At 39.7% G+C, this 21953-nt stretch overlaps 2 protein-coding genes across 2 annotated transcripts in view; both read left to right on the forward strand.

The window, feature by feature from the left end:
• The window catches only part of LOC109930964 (dynein axonemal heavy chain 8-like), a 2199840-nt gene that overhangs the window by 737409 nt on the left and 1440478 nt on the right, over nt 1-21953 (forward strand). The window lies entirely within an intron of this gene.
• LOC109918465 (dynein axonemal heavy chain 8-like) overlaps nt 1-21953 on the forward strand; it is an 876900-nt gene that overhangs the window by 515727 nt on the left and 339220 nt on the right. Inside the window, exons 30-32 of the mRNA XM_048596621.1 lie at nt 5053-5155; nt 14796-14900; nt 17793-17954. Of these exons, the coding sequence (XP_048452578.1) occupies nt 5053-5155; nt 14796-14900; nt 17793-17954 (370 nt within the window). The remainder of the gene's footprint in view (nt 1-5052; nt 5156-14795; nt 14901-17792; nt 17955-21953) is intronic.

A 21953-nucleotide genomic window follows, 5' to 3' on the forward strand; every position in this document is an offset into this window, starting at 1 on the left:
CAGACACACACAAATCTCTCTCTCCCCCTCCCACACACACTCTCTCTACCGCCACCACACACACACTCTCTCTACCCTGCCCAGTCACACACTCTCTCTACGTCCCCCCACACACACACTCTCTCTCCACCCCAACACATACTCTCTCTACCCCCCACACACACTCTCTCTCTCACACCCCCAACGCACACTCTCTCTTCCTCCCCTCACACTCACAATCTCTCTCCCCTCCCCCACACAGCCAGAATCTCTTTCCCCGCCCCACACACACACAATCTCTTCCCTGCCACCACACACACACAATGTCTCTCCCGCCTCACACACACACTCTCCCCACACTCACCCACACACACATACACACTTGAATCTATGGAGTGAATTTGTATTTGCAGATACATTTTATTTTGTTCAAAATGCACACAATTTTATAGACAGTCAGCCAATATAGCGTTTTAAAAATTCCTACTTTAGAAATAAAACCAGAATGACTCCAAACCAAAACACAAACAGATTCTAAACAAGTTCTCTCACTTAACATGCATTGCCTGACCTAAAATGTCACCTCTTCTTTACACTGATAAAACCTTTAGTTCTCTTAGGACAATGACTTGAAAGGAATTCGGTAATTTACATATACATATTAATCAATTAAAACCTTCTAACTGATTAAACATTTAACAACATCTTAGGTTTATTTAGTACATCCTCATCAATGGTGTGACCCTTTGATCTTTTACTTATAAATTCTGTGTCTGATACCACCTCTCTCACTAACACCTGAACAAGGAGTAAGACTCCGAAAGCTTGTTTTTTCAAATAACCTGTTGGACTATAACCTGGTGTTGTGTGATTTCTGACGATGCTGATGGACAGAACAGAGTGTATAGCCAAAATTAGAGTACTTCATACAAATGCACTGAGTGTAAGGAACAAAGCAAATGAGCTGCAGGCACAGATTCAAATTGGAAGTTATAGTGTAGTGGCAATTACAGAGACATGGCTACAAGATGATCAGGACTGGGAACTAAACATACCAGGTTATAAGATTTACAGGAGGAATAAAGAATACAATAGAGGCTTTGGATTAGCATTATTGATTAGGAAGAAGAATCACGTAAATAGTGAGGGAGGACGTAACGACGGGAAAGCACCCAGTGAAGACCTTATGGGTGGAACCGAGGAAAGAAACTAAAAGGAATGTAAAGGAACTAAAACCCCATAAGTGTCATATGTAGGCCATCTGGTAGCAGCTCAGAAATCCTAGATTGTATAACTACTGAAATTAAGCAGCTACGCATCTAAGGTAGAGTAGTATTGATGGGGATTTTAATATTAAGATAGACTGGGAAGCACAAGCACTGTCAGAAAGATTAAGAATTTCTAGAGTGTGTCGGGGATAGTTTCCTGCAGGAATATGTCTTTGATGTGACAAGGGGACAAGCAATATTGGACCTCGTAATGAGCAATAAGCCTGATTTAATTAGTGACCTAATTGTTCATCAGCATTTGTCAAATTGTGATATTATGTGATCGAGTTTCGCATAGTATTTGTAAAAGAGACAAGCAAAGATTGGACACTGGAATTTTGGATTTAAGTAAGACAGACTTTAATGGGATGAGGCAGAGATTGTCCACAGTACACTGGGAAGCTTTGTTAATATGTAAAACAACTGAGGAACATTAGAGGGTATTCATAGGTTCAGGATTATGGTTAGGTATTCAAAGAAACATTTAATGCTATTTTGAAACAGTTTGTACTCATGAGAAGAAAAAACTCCACCTCACAAAAGAAACAGTCATGGACATCAAAGGAGCCAAGGGATTGCATAAAATTAAAATTAAAACAAAGGGTTTATAAACATAAAGAACAGTATAGATCCCATAGAATGGACAAATACAAAGACAAACAAAGGGCCACAAAACTACTTATAAGAGCAACTAAAAAGGATTGTGAAAGGAAACTTGCAAGGGACAATAAGAAGAGATTTTATAGTTATATAGAGAGAAGGTGGCTGCTTAGGAGTTCTATTGGCCGCCTGAAGGCTGAGAGCAGAGATACTGACAATGATCATGGAGAAATGGCAAACATGCTGAATGATTGTTTTGCTTCAGTATTCACAGCAGAAAAGAAGGATAGTTTGCTGTAAGTCCTGAAGCAATTAACAGAGGATCAGGGATACGCTCTAAACAATATTAGCTGCAGGACATCATCAAAGATGGGGAAATTTATGGAACTGAACAGTGACAAATCCCCAGGACTTGATGTTTTCCATCCATAGGTGTTAAAGGCAGTAGAAGAGCACACTGCTGATGCCCCAATCATCAGCTTTCAGAGTTCCCTGGTTTCAGGAGTTGTACCTTTGGATTGGAAATTTGCTCATGTCACTCTGCTAATTAAGAAGAGTGACAGAGGGAAACCAGGGAATTATAGACAAGTTAGCCTAACATCTGCTGTGGGGAAATTGCTGGAATCTACAGTCAAGGATAGGATAACTGATCACCTCAAAAAATTTCAGCTAATCAGGGAGTGTCAGCATGGATTCATCAAGGGTAGGTCATGCCTGACAAACGTCATAGAGTTTTTTGAAGAGATGTCAAAGATGGTTGCCAGAGATAAGTCAATCAATGTTGTTTATATGGATTTTCAGAAGACTTTTAATAACACCCACACAAGACCCTGCTAGCTTAGGTGGCATCCCACAGAATTGAGGGCAAATTATTGACATGAATAGAAACTTGCTTGAGTGGCAGGAAACAGAAGGTTGGAATAATGGGTAAGTCACTCAAATTGGCAGGATGTGACTAGTGGTTTCCCTCAGGGATCTGTGTTTGGGCTTCAATTATTCACAATATTCATTAACGACTTGGATAATGGCATAAAAAATCACATATCCAAATTTGCTGATGACGTAAAATTAGGCAGCATTGTGGATAGTGTTGATGATGGCATAAAATTACGACAGGAAATTGACAGATCAGGTGAATGGGCAAAGACGTAGCACGTGGATTTTAGGATTAACAAGTGTGAGGTTTTCCATTCTGGCCTGATAAAGGATAGATCAGGGATTTTTTTTTTTAGAAAATATAAGGTTAAATACAGTGGATGTTCAATGTGATTTAGGTGTTCAGGTACATGGCTTTTTAAAATGCCATGAAAAAGTGCAGAAAATAGTCAAGACCAATGGAAAGCCAGCCTTCATATCTAAAGGACTGGAGGATAAGGATGCAGACATTATGCTGCTGTTATTCAAAATCCTGGTCAGACTACAGTACTGTGAGCAGATCTGGGCACCACACCTTAGGAAGGATGTTTGGCCCTGGAAGGAGTTTAATGCAGGGTTACCAGGATGATATCTAGATTTTAGGGGTAAGTTATGAGGCTTTTATTCTTTAGAATGTAGACTGTTAAAGTTTGATCTAATCAAAATTTTCAGGATATTACTGAAGAAAGATAGAATAAAAATAAACTATTTCCACTGGTTGAAGATTCTAGAATTAAGGAACATAGTCTGAGAATTAGGGCCAGGCTATTCAGGGGAGATATTATAAAGCATTTCTCCATGCAAAGAGAAGTGAACGTTTGGAACTCCCTTCCCCAAATGGGGTTCGATGCTAATTCAATTGTTAAACTTAAATCTGAGATAGACAAATTTTTATTAAGCGAGGGTATCAAGGGATATTGTAGGCATATGGAGTTAGACCACAGATCAATCATGATCTTATTGAATGGCAGACCAAGCTTAAGGGGCTAAATGGCCTACTCCTACATGGTGCAGGATTGGGAACTGGAAATGACCCAGACACTGGATTCCAGATCTCAGACTGAAAATCCAGCCCATTAGAGTGTCAACAGATTAGGAGGTTTCTCGAAGCCAAGGGAATCAAGGGATTTTGTAATAGTATACAAAGATGCAGCTGAGGCAAAAGTTATGATGATGCTATTGAATTATAGTTAGAGCAGATTTGTTGGAACTGATGACATTTTGCTGCTGTTTGACCCTTATTTAGGAATATAGGCCTGAGATCAGAATTCCAATTTCACATTCAGATCTGACAAAAGATTACTCATTTTTCTTTTGTGTGCCTTTGTGAGCAAATTTCTGGGTGAAGAGCATTCCCAGCCAAAGTAGAGTGGATGATTGCAGGAATCTGCATTGCACAGCCAGTACCACAGAGGACCTGTGCTGAAATAAGCATCCCTTTCTCGGGAGAAGTGCCATATTCTGAGATAGTAGGAACTGCTGATGCTGCAGAATCTGAGAAAACAAGGTGTAGAGCTGAATGAACACAACAGGCCGAGCAGCATCAGAGGAGCAGGAAAGCTGACGTTTCGGGTCCGGACCCTTCTTCTAAGGATGCCTAACCTGAAGAAGTTACCCTCCTCCCTCCGGAAAACCTCTCCTCTATCCCTCTTCTATCCGCCTCCCACTCTCTCCCTATTTATTTCAAAACCCCCTTCCCCTCCCCCTTTTCTGATGAAGGGTCTAGGCCCGAAACGTCAGCCTCTCTGCTCCTATGATGCTGCTTGGCCTGCTGTGTTCATCCAGCCCTGCAGCTTGTTGTCTCCAGACCCGAAACGTCAGCTTTCCTGCTCCTCTGATGCTGCTTGGCCTGCTGTGTTCATCCAGCTCTACACCTTGTTATCTCAGTGCCATATTCTGTTGTTTAAGGGTCCTTAAACCACTTTAACAGCTAACGAGAGAAGATAAGGTGGAGTCCACAGCATCTACATTTCCACATGGTTCTGACATGCAAGTTCTGTCTAAATTGCCGTAACTACTACATTTCTATTGGAATATTTATGCTATAATCAAATCCAGAGACACACAAATGCAATGACTAAGTCCTAGTTGATACCTGAAATTACTGGACAAGATGACTCACCACATTCAGGTTCACAGGACATAGAAACAATGATAGTTTCAGCACGAAAAGAGATATCACAGTAACATTAAATGATTATAGTCACCTAAAACTAAATGTATAGGAAAACTAGAATTAGATTGTTTTTAGATATTTGCTTACAGGTTTAAAAATTTACATTTTTTGCAGTTATTTGGAAAAGAAGAGATTGTTATTTCCTAGATTCTTCTTTGTCTCTGATCCAGCTTTGCTGGAAATCCTTGGACAAGCTAGTGATTCACACACCATCCAGGTTTGTTTGAGTGTTTTTAACAATGTTTACAAAAAAAATGGCGTAAATTGACACAGTTATTGCTTGTAACCTTTGTAGCTCTTTTGTGATAGTCTAGGAAATGTACAGCCAGAGAAATTTAACAACTATCAAACAGCAAATATACTGTGCTATACCTAGGTACAAAATCAGAGAATGACACAGTATGCAAGAAGGCCACGGGGGCTAATCTCCTTGTGTTCTTCGATAAAACTGTCCTGTTTTTACTTGTTCATTTATTTGAGGTGGACATTTCTGGTAAGGCCAAAAATTACTGTCCATCCCTAACTGCCCATCAGGATGTCATGGTGTGACTTCTTTATATAGGAACATAAAACTTAGGAGCAAGAACAGTCCATTTGTCTTTTTGAGTCTGCTCCACCATTAGTTGATTGGGTTGTGGTCACAACTCCACTTTCTTGTCAGCTTCCACAACCCTTGACTCCCTTGTCTCTCAAAAAATCAATCAAACATGCCAAAGTTCAATAATCCAGTTTCTACTGTATTCTGAGGAAGAGAATACCACATACTGAAAAAGTAAAGTCCCATAGTCCCAGGGAGACTAATTAAGCTCAGTTGGTTGAATGGCCAGTTTGCCATGCAGAGTTATGCCAACAGCATGGACTCAATTCTTGCACAGGCTGAAATCACCATGAAAGTCCCATTTCCTTGGCCCTCGCCTAAGGTATGGTAACCCTCAGGCCAAACTCACCACTTGTCATTTCTCCGAGCAGCCGGATGGACAACAGACTAACTACACTCTGAAAGAAAAAGAAACATTCTTATCTGTGTTTTAAAAGGTAGATCTCCTGTTTTATGCTGTGTCTACTAATTCTTTTCTCCTGCATAAGAGAAAACATCAGGTGAGATGTCGAGAGTGCACTGCTTGATATTGGGACCAAGCAAATCCCAAGCCTTGAGACAAGATTCTCATGAATGAACAGCAAGAAGCCTATTATTGCTCACTATCATCCTCATCTTGCCTCACTAATGTGCAAGCTCTCACTCTCCCTTCTGCCAGATAGAAGCTTGATGCCAAGAATTCCTGATATGAAAGTCTGAGCTAATGCCTGGAGACTCCAGCTTGCTGCTTACTCCTCCAGATCTCCATCTTGAACAGGTGCCAGCATCTCAGGGCATGCTGCAAGGGCAGTGGCAAAATGCACCTTATGTTCATTGACTTTGGTATCTTACATATACCATCCTCACTGTATTGTCATGACTTATCTCTGATACGCTTACAATACACATCTGCATTTCAATGCTGAGATAGTAGGAACTGCCAATGCCGGGGAATCTGAGATAACATTTTCTGAAGAAGGGTTCAGACCCGAAATGTCAGCTTTCCTGCTCTTCTGATGCTGCTTGACCTGCTGTGTTCATTCAGCTCTACACCTTGTTATCTCTGAATTTCAATGCGGCTCTTTATAGAGCACAAGCACCTCACATTACAAATACTGATGCAAGACATGACTTAAATAGAGAATACTGAGGTGCGGAGGAATCTGGGTGTTCCAATTCACAAGTCACAAAAACTTAGCATGCACTAAGGTGATTGAAAAAACTAATAGAATACTATCTAAAATCTGAAAGAACTGCGGATGTTGTAAATCAGGAATAAAAACAAAGTTGTTGGAAAAGATCAGCAGGTCTGGCAGCATCTGCGAAGGAAAAAACAGAGTTAATGATTCGGGTCCGGTTCTGGGGAAGGGTCACTGGACCTGAAACATTAGCTCTGTTTTTTCCTTCACAGATGCTGCCAGACCTGCTGAGCTTTTCCAGCAACTTTGTTTTTGTTGTAATAGAATACTATCCTTTATTATGAGAGGAATTGAACATAAAAGAAAAGATGTTATGCTTTAGTCCTACATGACATTTGTGAGATCACATCTCAAATACTGTGTACATTTTGATTACTTATTTAATGAAGGATGTAAATGTGTTGGAGGTGGTTCAGAGGAGGTTTAATACATTGATACCTGGAATGAGTAGGTTGTCTAATGAAAATAGAGTGGACAGTTTGGCCTGTTTTGATTTTAGTTAAGAAGGGCAGGGGGTGATTTGATTGAGGTTAATAAGATCCTGAATGGTCTTGACAAGGTGAACATGGACAGGATGTTTCCTCTTGTGGATCAGTCCATAACAAAGAGCAATTTTTCAAAATTAGGGGACAGAGATGAGGATTTTTTTTTCTGTCAGAGGCTTTTGAGACTTTGGAATCTGTCTCAGAAGCAGGCAATTGCAAGGTCATTGAATACTTTTAAGGTGGAGGTAAATTGATTCTTGTTAGGCAATGGAATCAAAGGATTTTGGGGATAGATGGAAATATGGAATTTACAAACAAATAGGTCAGCCATGATCTTATTGAATGGTGCGACAGGCCTGAAGGCCAAATAACCTATTTCTGCTCCTAACTCAGATGCTCATTATGACCTGAAAAATAGTAGCAAACTTGACAACCTGGTACCACTGATGAAAGTTGCTAAGACCTTTACTTTTGAAGCCTGCTGCAATGTAGAAATCAAATGCATGCTTCTATCCATTTACTTCTTATGGTCTGCACATCTATTCCTCCTATCAAAATGGATACTCTCACATTTTTCCAAAGAATATTCCAACTGCCATGATCTTGCCCATTCACTAATTCCGTCCAATTTTTCTTGAAACCACTCTATATTTCTTTGCAATGCACATTCCCGCTTATGTTTGTATTTTCCTAATTGACCAGTTCAGATGTGTTATTACACACCTCTGGAGCATATGGAATTGAACCCAGGCCTCCTGGCCCAGTGGTAGGGACACTACTCTGACACAAGAGCCTAGCTTAGCTTTGTATCATCCACAAATTTGAAAATATTGCATTTGATCCCACAATTAAATCATTGAGATATATACTGTAGCTGGGCTCATGTACTCATCAGGAGTGTGATGGAACACTCCCTACTTGCTTGGATGAATGCAGCTCCAGCAACATTCAAAAAACGTGGTGCCATCGTGAATAAAGCAAGCCTCTTGATAGGCATTGCATTCAAAATCATTCAGTCCCTCCATCAGTTCTATTGCAGCAGTGTGTAGCATCTACAGGATGCACTGTTAAAGTCCACCAATGCTCTCTAGATAGCACCTTCCAACTTATGACCAGTAACTTTAGAAGGACAAGGATAACACCTGCAAGTTCCCCTCGAAGCCCTACAAAATAAGATTTGGCAATAAATCATCTTTCCTTCCATGTCCCTGGGTAAAAATCCTGCAATTCCTTTCCTAAAGACATTGTGGGCCTACGTACAGCAAATGAACTGTAGCAACTCAAGAAGGTTGTTCTCCAACACCTTCTCAAAGTCAGCTAGGGATGAGCAATAAATGATGGCCCTGACAATGATGCCACTTCACGTGTAAAACAAAACTCATTTTATTTTCTGTCTAGAAGCCAATCTTTATCCCATGTCAGCATATTACATCCTATCACATGTGCTTTAATTTTGCTAACCATACATGACTGAGGCAACTTATCAAAAGCATTCTGAAAATCCATGTATGCTAAGTCCATTGTCACACCTTTCAACAATTGTGTTAGGAAAGTTCTCAAAGAACTCCAACCAGTTAATCAAACAATGATTGCTCACTTGCAAATCCATGTTGACTACACCCACTTAGGCCATTATCACTCAACAGCCCATTTCTCTCTTCCTTTATAATAGATTCTATCATTTTCCCTACTACTGACGTATGGCTAACAGGTATGTAGTTCCCCATTAGTCCCCTCTCACTTATTTCTTAGATTGTGTGTTGACAGTGACTAGCTTTCTATCTGCAGGAATCATTCTGAAATCTATGTAATTTTAGAAGATGATCTCCAATTGATCAACTATCTCTGTAGCCATCCTCTTCAATACTTTTGGGTGTAGAATGTCAGGTGCTGGGGACTTATCAACTTTCAGCCCCATTTCATTCTTCAGAACAACCTACTTTGAATACTAATTTCCTTCAACTCCTTATCCTCCCTGATTTCTTGGATCTTGATTGATTCCTAACACAGTAAAAGGCCATTAATTTATTTTAGTAGCTAAGAGAGATTGTGATCATTTTCCCATTAATAAATGCATGTTGTGAAAGTTGGCTGACCTTTGAATGTAACCTTTGTCACTTTGCATAAAGGATATTCACATGCTGTGATCATGTAAGACTGAGAATTAATCGTAGGGCCTTGGGTAGTGTTGTAGAACTGAGGGACCTAGGGTTTCACGTGCATAATTCTTTGATGTTTATGTCACATATAGACAGCGTGGCTAAAAGGGCATTTGGCACACTTGCCTTCATTGCTGAGTCCTTTGAGTATAGGAGTTGGGAAGTCATGTTGAGGTTGTACAGGACATTGGTAAGGCCTCTTCTGGAATACTGTGTCCAGTTCTGGTTGCTCATTGATAGGAAGGATATTATCAAACTGGAGAGGGTTCAAAAGAGATTTACCAGGATGTTGCTGGGTGTGGAAGGTTTGAGTTATAAAGAAAGGCTGGATAGGCTGGGACTTTTTTCACGAGGAAGCTGAGAGGCGACCTGATAGAAGTTTGTAAAATAATGAGAGGTATAGATAGAGTTAATGGTAGTTGTCTTTTACCTAGTTTGGGGAATTTTAAGACTAGGTGACACAATTTTAAGTGAGAGGAGAGAGATTTAAAAAAGACATAAGAGGCAATTTATTTACACAGAGTGGGGTTCGTGTGTGGAATGAACCACCTGAGGAAGTGGTGGAAGCAGGTATAATTACAGCATTTAAAAGCCATTTGAATATATACACGTGAATAGGAAAGGTTTGGAGGGATATGGGCCAAGTGTAGGCAGGCGGGACTAGTTTAGATTGGGATTATGTTCAGCATGGACTGGCTGGACCGAAGGGTCTGTTTCTGTGCTGTATGACTCTGTGACTCTATGAGGAGAAATTCCTTCACTCAGGGCTTTATGAATCTTCGACATTCTCTACCTCAGAGGATTATGGTTGCTCAGTTGCTAAGTGTGTTCATCATTGAACTGAGATTCGTATGTAGAGTTGATGCAAAAGCTCTGACATATCCTTACTGAATGGTAGAAAAATGTGATATACTCTGGTTCCTAATTCTTATATTCTTAAAAACTGGTAAATCTTTTTTGATGGAAAACTTTGTTGCTTATGACAGATAATAATGAAATGGTAGTTATGGAATTTTGAAAGTATGGCAAACTATTGTAGAAGCAGTTTACTCCTTATAACAGGAAACCTGAATGTGTTCTAATATTCAATAAATTAGATTCAATTGCCTGAAAAGCTACACAGAAAATGATACAGTATCCTTCAACTTGTAAGATGATTTCAACCTACGATTGTATGAAGTAAAACCAAATGATGTGTAAAATGGGTAGCTACCTACTAATGTCAGTTTCCCATTGGGTGGGTTAAGTTAAAATTACCCCCAAAAGGTTTAAATTAATTGTAGGGGTGGCCTGTACCTGTCCATACAAAGTGACTCGTGCCTGCTTTACACCAAAGTGGCCCATGTTTTAAAGACATAAAATGGCAGACAAGGGTTAAAACAAAATGGGACAGCCTGCTCCAACATTTAAGTGAAACACAATGGTACCTTTGAACAACTCGAAGGTCAGCAAAAGAGCCTTACCACCAACCATCCAAGACAGTTCTGATAAGAAGCTGCCTAAGGATGGATCAGTAACTAATCCTCATTAATGAAAGGATGATTGTCCCAGTAAATGAATAACATCAAGTGGGAGTCTCAGCCCATGAACCAGCCAGATTAACTCCCTAAACAGCTGCAAAAACAACTAAAGTTACTTTATACTATATAGTTGCTTCTTTGAAACTATCTGCAAAATTAAATAGACTCTAGCTAAAAATTCCGTATTCATAGAAGTAGTTTTCAACATATAATCAAAGTATAATATAGCCTCTCTGCTCCTATGATGCTGCTTGGCCTGCTGTGTTCATCCAGCCCTGCACCTTGTTATCTTATGCCCTGATAGGTTGTTTACAACCTGTTAATTACAATGTGCTAACAGTAGAAGTAGCTGTGCAACTTTACATTTTATAACTAACTTTATAATAGAAATTAACCTTTTAGCAATTAGTTAAAACTAACTTTTGTATTTTTACATATATAATTAGAACAGTGGGAAATATTAGAGGAATGACTGAATTTGATAAAAGAAAGCACATGTAGTACAGTGAATAATAGAATTCACACTGTCCTTAAAAATAAGAAGCCTGAGACAGATCTGAAGGACTGTAGCCAGTAAACTTTTGGAATACGACTGAATAGGATGCATAGAAAGATCCCAAGATCTGGACATTACAAATGCCATAAAACCATGGGAACCTGGGGCTGTCCATAGGAATGCCCATCATTGATTAGGTGTCCCACAGGATTGGGTGTATGGATTAAGAGGGAAGGACAGTGACTACGCTGTATTTGATTATTGTAACAGAAAGTGTATAAAATGCTGCATTTTCACTGTAAAAATCAGAGTGTGTCATTGATCTCCCTTTCAATTCAGGGAGGATTCTTTGGCCCTCTCCCTGCATTAACCGGTTTCTGCTTGAATAAACATCTTCCACTTGCCTGAGTCCTGCCTGTCTCCTGAGCTTTTGTCCCCACTGGGGTACACTCCTACATTACAAAAGCATAAAGATAATCAAGATACCAAGGTAGTCTCAGGAAGCAAACAAAAACCAAAAGAACTGCAGTAGCTAGAAATCAGAAACAAAAGCAGAAATTGCTGGAAAAGCTTAGCAAGTCTGGCAACATCTCTGGAGAGAAATCAGAGTTAGCGTGTTGGGTTCAGTGAGCCTTCCTCAGAACTGATGGCAGGTAGGAAAATATTTTTTATGCAGAAGATAGGGTGGGGAGAGGGTGGAAGGAGCACATTATCGGTGGAGATAGAGCCCAAAGAGAGAGAAGAACAGTGGCAAAGGAATGGATAACGATCAGGCTAGGAGGGTGAATACCTATTAATGGGGACTGTTAGTGGCTAACAATTGGTTGTGTGTAATAGCATTCTATGTGATAACAAGGCCTGGTGTGTGGGGATTGGGGTAAGGACATGAGAGAGCTCAAGCCTGAAAATTGTTGAACTTGATATTGGGTCCAGATTCTGTAGAGTTTCCAAGTGGAAAATGAGCAGCTGTTTTTCCAGCTTGTCCTGAGCTTCACTAGAACACCGCAGCAAGCCTGAGAGAGATGTTGGCCAGGGAACAAGGTAGTGTGTTGAACTGGCAGGCAACTGCAAGCTCAGGGTCTTTTTTGTAGGCAGAACATAGGTATACTGCAAAGCGGTCACCAAGTTTACGCTTTGTTTCGGCAATGTAGAGTAGACCATGTTGTGAGCAGCAAATGCAGTAGGATTGTGGGAAGTGCAGGTAAAGCACTGCTTCACCTGGAAGGTATGTTTGGGCCCTTGGATAGTGGGGAGGGAGGAAATAAATGGACAGGTGTTACACCTTATGAGGTTGTAAGGGAAGGTGCCATGGTGCTGTGGGGGAGTGGTGGGAGTGATGGAGGAGAGGTCCTGGAGGGAATGGTCGCTGTGGAAAGCTGACAAGGGAGGGGAGGGGAACACTTGTCTTGTGGTGGCATCCTTGCTGGAGGTAGCGGAAATGGCAGCTAATGATCGTCTGGATGTGGATGCTGGTGGGATGGTGGGTAAGGACAAGGGGGTTCCCATTGCTGTTGAGGGAAGGAAAAGAAGGGATGAGGGCTGTAGTGCAGGAGGTAATGATGTCGTGGTATTATTGCTGGACTGTTAATGCAGAGACCCAGGTAATGTTTTGGGGACCTGGGTTTAAATCCCGCTATGGCAGGTGGCAAAATTCAAATTCAATAAAATATCTGGAATTAAGAGTCTAATGATGACTGTGAATCCATTGCCGATTGTCATAAAAACCCATCTGGTTCACTAATGTCCTTCAGGGAAGGAAACTGCCGTCCTTACCTGGTCTGGCCTATATAAGACCCCAGACCCACAGCAATGCGGTGGACTCATAACTGCTCTCTTGCCAATTAGGGATGGGCAAAATGTGCTGGCCTAGCCAGCCATGCCCTCATCTCATGAATGAATAAAAAAAAGGGTTGGACCCAGCTGAGATCCTTGTCAACAACGGTGCTGGGGAAACGGTGCTTGGTTGAGGAAGAAGGTGGAGATTTTGGTGGCATCCTTGTCCAAGTTGGCAGCATCAGAATATATGCAACAGAGATAGAGGAACTGGGAGAATGGAATAGAGTCTTTACAGAAGCAGGGTGTCAGGATGTGTAGTCAAGGTAACTGTAGGAATTGGTGGGTTTGTAGTGGATATTGGTAGCCAGCCCATCCCCAGAAATGGAAACTGACATGTTGAGGAAGGGAAGGGAGGAGTCAAAGATGGACCAGATGAAGGTGAGGGTGGGGTGGAAATTGGAAGCAAAATTGATAAACCTTTCCAATCTGGATGAGAGAGGGAAGCAGCACCGATGATGTCATCTATACCAGAGAAATTGTGGGTGGAGGCTTGCATAGGACTAGAGCAAGGAATGTTCCACGTACCCACATAGAATCAGGCCTAACTGGGGCCCATGCGGGTATCCATGGCCATCCCTCTGACCTGAAGAAAGTGAGAGGATTAAAAGAGACGTTGTTCATAGTGAGGACGAGCTTGGCCAGTTGCAGGAGGGTGGTGATTGATGGGGATGGTTCAGGCCTTTTTTTCTGGGAAGAAGTGGAGAGCCATGAGACCATCCTGGTGGTAGATGATCGTGTAAAGGGATTGCATGTCCATGGTAAAGAGGACGCAGCTGGAGCCTCCAAACTGGAAATTCTGAAACTGATGTAAAGTGTGAGAGGAATGCTGAATGTAAGTGGACAGGGGCTGGACAAGGGGAGAAAATTTGGGTCGAGGTGGGAAGAAATAAGTTCTGTGGGGCAGGAGCAGGCAGAAACAATGGGTCTGTCCGAACACAGTTTGAGTGCAAGTAAAGGTCCAGAGGGAGGGGTCCAGGTGGAGGGAGGGTATTGGAGGTGGCCAAAGGCATCTGTGGGACAGGGAGAGGATTCCTGTCCAAAGAAATGGTCATGGAGGTGAAGGCGATAGAAGAAGAGTTCACCTTCATGTCGTGCCAAAATTCATTAAGGTGGGGATGCAGAGGGATAAAACTGAGAACTCTGCTGAGTACACAACATTGAAACTTACTTGGAAAGGAAAGGTAAATTTTGCTTTAAATAGTTGATAAAACAAAGATCCACATTGCTTAGTTTCAACCATTTACAGAAATGTTGCATCATACGTAATTTCACAATCTTTCCAATTTAACTTTCAAGACAGGAAGCTATTGTTATAAGGAAAATATTAATATACTGGGACTGTTTTCTTTGGAAGTGATTGTGAAAACTTCCAAAAAAAATGTCAGCCCTAGTGCACTGAACACTCCCATTTTGTGAACCATCTTTGGCTGTATCTTAAAATGACAGCCTCTGATTATGCAACTCCTTTAAACCCAGCTTCAAAGTATAAGTCTAGATACATACAATGCAATTCATCCTTAAGTACTCTAAATATGATTAGGTTTCATATTATCTAAGTTTTATATTTGCTTTCTTTTTAATACAGGCCCACTTAGCAGGAATATTTGATAATGTAAATGAAGCAGTTTTCCACCCAAAGGAGTATGATACCATTCTGGCTGTCACTTCAAGGGAAGGAGAAAAAATTCATGTAATTATATATTGCAATTATATGGTATAATTGATGCAATTTGAAATACATTTAAGTGTTTAATCCATATTATTCTGTGAACTATTGGCTTTTGCTACAATAAATGTATTGTAGTGTATCATGTTACATAGATTTTAATCCAGCAATGATGAAGAATAATGCAGTTCCAACTAAACCCAAGAACCTTGATACCATCCATGACCACACAAGCTTGATTGTCACTGCATCCGCCATTGGCACCGAAGCTCCTTCTGAACCCATTACATGGGAACATCAATAAATTCAAGTTACTTATTGTTTCTTCACTGTTGCTGGATTAATATCCTGGAACTCCCTAGTGTAGTAGTTTAATTGGACAGCTCAGAACAATCTTCTCAGAAAATTAGGAACGTAAAATGTTATAATCCATACAGAACATTTGTTAAACTATGATCTACATGAGATCAACAGAAAGAAAACCACTGGACAAGATTTTACTTCTTAAAACTTTCTCTGTAGCAAGCTAAAATCAACATTGCTCAAAGATCCACCTTGCATAGTTACAACCATTTACATTATTTCTTTGCAGAAATGTTCCATCATATGTAATCTAAGTCTTTCCAATTCAGCTTTCATTTTATAGGATCTTGTACTTACCATCCAATCATTTCAACTCCTGAGTCATATTCGACAGCAGCCAAATTCCATCTGAAATTCCCATATATAGATATTAACAACTATGTGATCACCAATGACCTTTTCCACTTGGTTTTCATTGGTGCTAGTTTCAGAGTTTTCACTTTTTAAAACCACATCTGAACCATTTTCTTGCCTGCCTGTATGTGTATAACGTTCAAACTTCTGGAATTCAAGAAAGACTTTCAGCTAACCAACTAACCAAACTGTTGTGAAGCACAATTGAATTCACCTCATCCATTTAAATGCTTTATTTTCATTTTTTTTCTATCTAAATTTATATTAATTATTTGATGAGGTCATTGATGAAATTCAAATTCAAGAAGAATCTGGAATAAAAAGCATGCTTAATGATGATAAAGTAACCACTGTTGATTATTGTGAAACCCATCTGATTTGCTAAAGAGCTTCAGGAACATTTGTCATCCTTACCTGGTCTGGCTTACATGTGACTCCAGATACACAGCAATGTGGTTAACTCTTAACTGCTTTCTGGGGAATTAGGGATGATCAATAAATACTGGCCAAGCCAGAGATTCTTGTATTCCAAGAATGAATTAAAATAAATTTAAAATTCACTATTTGTTTCTGATCCCTAATTGCCCTTACTCAATCCTTTCAGAGGGTAGTTAAGATTCAATCCCATTGCTGTGGATCTGCAGTCACAGGTAGGTAAAGCCAGCAGATTAGGACATTAGTGAACCAAATGTTTATTTATGACAATCGTCAGGGTTTACTTGGTCACCATCAGATTAATTTTTAACTCCAGACTTTTATTTAATTCATTTTTCACCAAGTGCCATGCTGGGATTTGAACCCACATCCCCAGAATATTAGTCTGGGATTCTAGATTACATGTCCAGTGACATTATCATTATGTCACTGCCTTTGAGAGAGACCAGAACTTCCCCATTACATTTCCTGTGAAAACTCTCTGTAGAAATACAATGCAATTTTCCTTAGGTAATTTAGTTTTTGTAGCATCCTTTTGAATTTACAAAAAATAATTTTCCATTTCTTCATTAAATCTGTGTGCCACCAAATATATGAAACCAAATCAAAACCATGTGATGTTAGCCTTGAGCCATCCTCATAATTCCCTTCTAATGTACAGCTTTTCAGCTTATATCATTCCAATTCTCTTTCTCTTTCCTTAGTCTTATTGTCTCTTTCTAATTTCTCCCTTTCTAATTCTGTTTCAAGTTCTCCTTGCTCTGCCTTCTAATTTGAACATCAGCTAAATCATCAAAAACACAAATTGTTGGAGAAACTCAACAGGTCTGGCAGCATCTGTGGAAAGAAAACAGAGTAAACATTTCGAGTCCAGCAACCCTTCTTCAGAACTTGACCAGCTGTGTTTCTCTAGCAATTTCTGTTTTTGATGATTTCAGATCCCCAACTTCCACAGTTCTTTGTTTTATATTAGTAAAACTATACTTTTCTTCTCAAGCTTCAAGTTCTGTGCCATAACTTCGGCATTCTCTGTTTTTGCAATTCCCAATTTCGAGGTGACACTAAATTCCTCTGCTGCGTCCTCTAACTTAACCTTTGTTAATGATTACTGAATGAAACCTGGCTTGATGCATCATATTTTTCATTTTGAACTTGGTCAATGTGATCATTAGTGACTAAAACATATTCAGGGAGCAGATATTCTCTAGTAACAGAACATACATTTTTGTTAACACAAGGAAGAGGTGTTTGTATGGTAGTAATGTCACTTCACCATTAATCCAGAAGCCTCAGCTGATGTTCTAGGAATATGGATTTGAATACCACCATGGCAGAAAGCAAATCCAAATTTGATAAATTCTTGAATAAAAACTAGCGTTAGGGCAACTAGCACTAAACAACTGCCAATTTGTGAAAAAACTCAATTGGCTCACTAACATCCTTTGGCTGAGGAAATTTGCCATCCTTACGAGGTCTGGCTTACATGTGACTCCAGACCCACAGCAATGCAGTCTGAGCAATTACAGGTAGGCAATAGACTTAGCCAGGAACAACCATGCCCCATGAACACTTTAACAAAGCGTATTCCATCTGAAATCCCCACATAAGATTAAAATATTCTTTGAAAGCTAGTGAGTAACAATGTGTTTTCCTTATTTCAATGTTTCTGAACATGTTTAAATATCCCACCTGTTATACGCTATTATTATGAATGATGATGCGTGTTTGTCACTTATCATGTCTTCTTTCATGTTTGACTTGCAGCTGGATCACCCAGTGATTGCAAAAGGTCCTGTGGAGCTATGGTTAAGTGATTTATTGCGTGTACAACAAGCATCATTGCATACTGTGATTAAATTAGCATATTACAGCTTCAGTGAGCCAGATTTCCAGCTTATACCTTTCCTGTATGAGGCTCCAGGCCAGGTAAATCAATAAAGATAATTAATGTTTTGATTTTTATGCCATCATCCTTTCTTAGAATCAGGCCATGCCTGTAATCTGGACTTGATTTCATAGGTGTAAAGGCTATAATATTCTGGTTTTTATAAAACAATTTATACTAGTAGCTCAAAATCTTCTTTCACATGCCATTCCTAGTAGTTTTCTAAGGCTGTCTTCTAAAGAATGACCTTGGAAAACAAGATACTTGATTGTTGTGGATCAGTTATTGGTGTAACAATGAACATTGAGTTTGGGTTTTGTCAAGACTACACAGCTCATGACCTCTTTACAGTCTTCGTTCAAATGGGCAAAAAGGCTGAATTTCAGAAGTGAGGTGAGAATGACTGCTCTTGGTATCAAGGCCCAATTTGACCTAGCGTAGCATGAATCCTTGAAAACATTCTGGTTTATTAGTTAAGCATGATTTCCCATTCATCAACCCATGCTAACTTTCTCTAATCCTATTAATGGTTTCCAAATTTGCTGTTAAGATGTATTTTATAAGTATCTAGCATTTTCACCAGCACTGATATTAGGCTAACTGGTCTGTAATTCTACCAAATCACACTTTTTGAATTATATTCGCTTTAATCTGATGGGACCTTCCCAAATTTAGGGAGTATGGAAAATCAAAACTAATAAATCAATAAATCAATTTCACTAGCCATCTCATTTACATTCTGGGATATAGAATATCAGGACCTGGGAACTTGTCAGCCTGCAGCTCCAACAATGTAATCACTACAACTTAGAATCACAGAGTCAATAAGACATAAAGCACAGAAACAGACCCTTCGGCCCAAACTAGTCCATGCTGACCAGGTTTTCTAAACTGAACTAGTCCCATTTGCCTGCATTTGGCCCATTCCCCTATAAACCATGTGCCCATCCAAATGTCTTTTAAATGTTGTAATTGTATCTACACCTATCACTTCCTTTGGCAGCTTGTTCCTTATATGCACCATCCTCTGTATGAAAATGCTGCCCCTCAGGTCGCTTTTAAATCACACAGATCATCCTCCCATCCATGGACCTCATCTACACCTCTTGTTGCCGGGGAAAGGCAGCCAACATCAAAGAGCCCTCCCAACCCGGTAACACACTCTTCCAACCTCTTCCATCAGGTGGAAGGTACTGAAGCTTGAACACATGCACCAACAGGTTTAAGAACAGCTTCTTTCCTGCTATTATTACACTGCTGAATGGACGTCTCTAATTCCAAATCTAATGTTGATCTTGCTTTTGTGCATCTCCTGTGCAGTTATAATCTTGTATGACTCGCTCTGTCTAAACACCCTACGATCTATGTGTTCTTATATGTTATGGTCTGCTTGTACTGCATGCAAAACAAAACTTTTCACTATACTTAGGTACGTGTTACAGCAATAAATCAAATCAAATCTTTCCCCTCTCAAATTAAACTTCGGCCATCTAGTTTTGGACTCCCCAACACAAGGGGAAAAGACCTTGGCTATTCACCCTATCTATGCCCCTCATGATTTTAAAAACCTCTGTAAGGTCACCCCTCAGCCTCCTATATTCCAGTGAAAAATGTCCCATTCTATCTAGCCTCTTCTTATAATTCATATCTACCAATCTTGCTGACATCCTTGTGGATCTTTTTAGCACCCTTTCCAGTTTAATAATATCCTTCTTACAGCAGGGCAGTGAGAATTGTACACAGTTCAATAAATGTAGCCTCACCACTGTCTTGTACAACTGTAACATGATCTTCCAACTCCTGTACTCAATGCTCTGACCAATGAAGGCCAGCATACCAAATACCTTCTTCACCTCCCTGTCTACCTATGACGCCACTTTCAATGAATTATGTACCTGCACCCCTAATCGACAACACACTCCATGGTCCTAGCATTAACTATATAAGTTCTGCCCTGACTTGTCTTACCAAAATGCAACATCTTGCATTTATCTGAATTAAACTCCATCTGCCATTCCTCAGTCCACTGGCCTAGTTGATCAAGATAAACATCTCTGGTAATTGTAAGTTTCCTGAGTTCCTCTCTCCCTTTCATTTTCTGATTTATTGCTGCTTCTGCAATGTTACTTGAATCTTCTTTATTGAAAACTAATGCAAAATAATGGTTCAATTCATCTGCCATTCCTTTATTTTCCATCATCCTTTCTCCTACACACTTTTTTACAGGACCAGCTCTCACTTTGTTAACTTGTTTCTCAATATTGTAGAAATTCTTACTATCTATTTTTATACTTGCATCTAGCTTTTTCTCAAACTCTAACTTTTCTCTTCTTATTAATTTTTAAATAATTTTCTGCTGTTACCATATTCTGTCCATTCCAATGAGAGCTGGAAGTCCAAAATTAAAACAAATGCTGGAGAAGCTGAACAGGTTTGGTAGAATCTGTGGAGAGAGAAACAGAGTTAATGTTTCAAATCCAGTATGACACTTATTCAGAAGAGTTCATATTGGACTCAAAATGTTAGTTCTGTTTCTCTCTTGAAAAGACTTGCTGAGCTTCTCCAGCATTCTCTGTTTTCACTTCTGACATACCTTTGTATAATTATATGCTTTTTTCATTAAGTTCAATATTACATATAACCTTTCCGGTTAACCACAGATTGTGGGTCTGTACCTTGCCTTTTTTTAAACTTGTTTGAACGCATCTACTATTCAAAATGAACCACTGTATCTCTGTTGAAATACTGTTTAATCTAGTTTGCCAATTTAATTTAGCCACTGCTGCTTTCATAATTATCCTTATTTAAGTTTAAAAATATACTTGGAATCAGGCCACTTTCTCTGAAACTGAATGTAAAATTTAATAATGTTACAATCACTCTTACCTAGGTGTGCCTTCACGATAAGATCATTAATGAAACATAGTCTGCTGCACAGATCCGGCCTTGTACACTCTGCTCTCTCGTAGGCTTCAGAGCTGGCTATTTGTAGAAACTATCCCAAAACATTCTATTAACTCCTCAGGAGTTCTCAGAAGGCTATATTTTCCCATTTTATATTTCCCATCTTTTTGTAAATTAAAGTTTTACCATGCCATTCTGACAAGCTCCTTTTATTTCTTTCGAAAGCTCCAATTTACTGGGTGGGCACCGTTAGAGATTTGTACACCACTCCAACCAGTAAGTTCTTGTCTTTTATCATTTGTCATTTTAACCCAAACTGTTTCCACGTCTTCGTTTTCTGAACTTAGATCACACCCAAAGTTTCTTCTAAGATGCAAGGCTGTCCTTCTGGGAGATCTGCTCACTCCAATCAGTGAAGTGACATTGTGGCTTTAGCTTCCACACACAGATCTCCTCAGTGGGAGACATGTTAGCGGAAACATTGGTCCATGAGACCATAAAATATAGGAGCAGACGTAGACTATCCAGCTCTACATACGATTAGATAATGGCTGATCCGATTCAATGACAAGGATTCACAAATTTCTCTGTGCTTTAGCTTTCCACCATCTTTCTCCATTTCAAGACTGTTAAGCTCCTCTATTCTTTCTGCCAAAGTGCATAACCTCATATGATATTCCATCTGCCAGGATTTTGCCTAGTTGCTTAACCCTGTCTTTATTCCTCTGCAGACTCTTTAATTCAACTTTGCGATTAGCTTTCCAATCTATTTTTGTGTCATCCGCAAACTTGGATCTAATACATTCACTCTTCTCATCCAAGTTATTAATATAAGACCATACAAAATAGGAGCAGGAGTAGGATGTTTGCCCCACAAGCTCCATTATTCAATAAGATCTTGGTTGATCTGACTTTCCTCATGTCCACTTTCCCTATTTCCCCTGACCCTTGATTTCCCTACTTTGTAGCAATTGATACAACTGAATGACTTGCTTCGCCATTTCAAAGAGCAACTGAGAGTCAACCACATTGCTGTGATTCTGGAGTCATATGTAGTCCAAACAAGTTAAGGATGGCAGATTTCCTTCCCTGAAGGACATTAGTGAGCCAGCTGGGTTTTTTTCTGATAATTGTTT

The sequence above is a fragment of the Rhincodon typus genome, chromosome 5 (genome assembly GCF_021869965.1).
Source record: "Rhincodon typus isolate 14 chromosome 5, sRhiTyp1.1, whole genome shotgun sequence".
NCBI lineage: Eukaryota > Metazoa > Chordata > Chondrichthyes > Orectolobiformes > Rhincodontidae > Rhincodon > Rhincodon typus.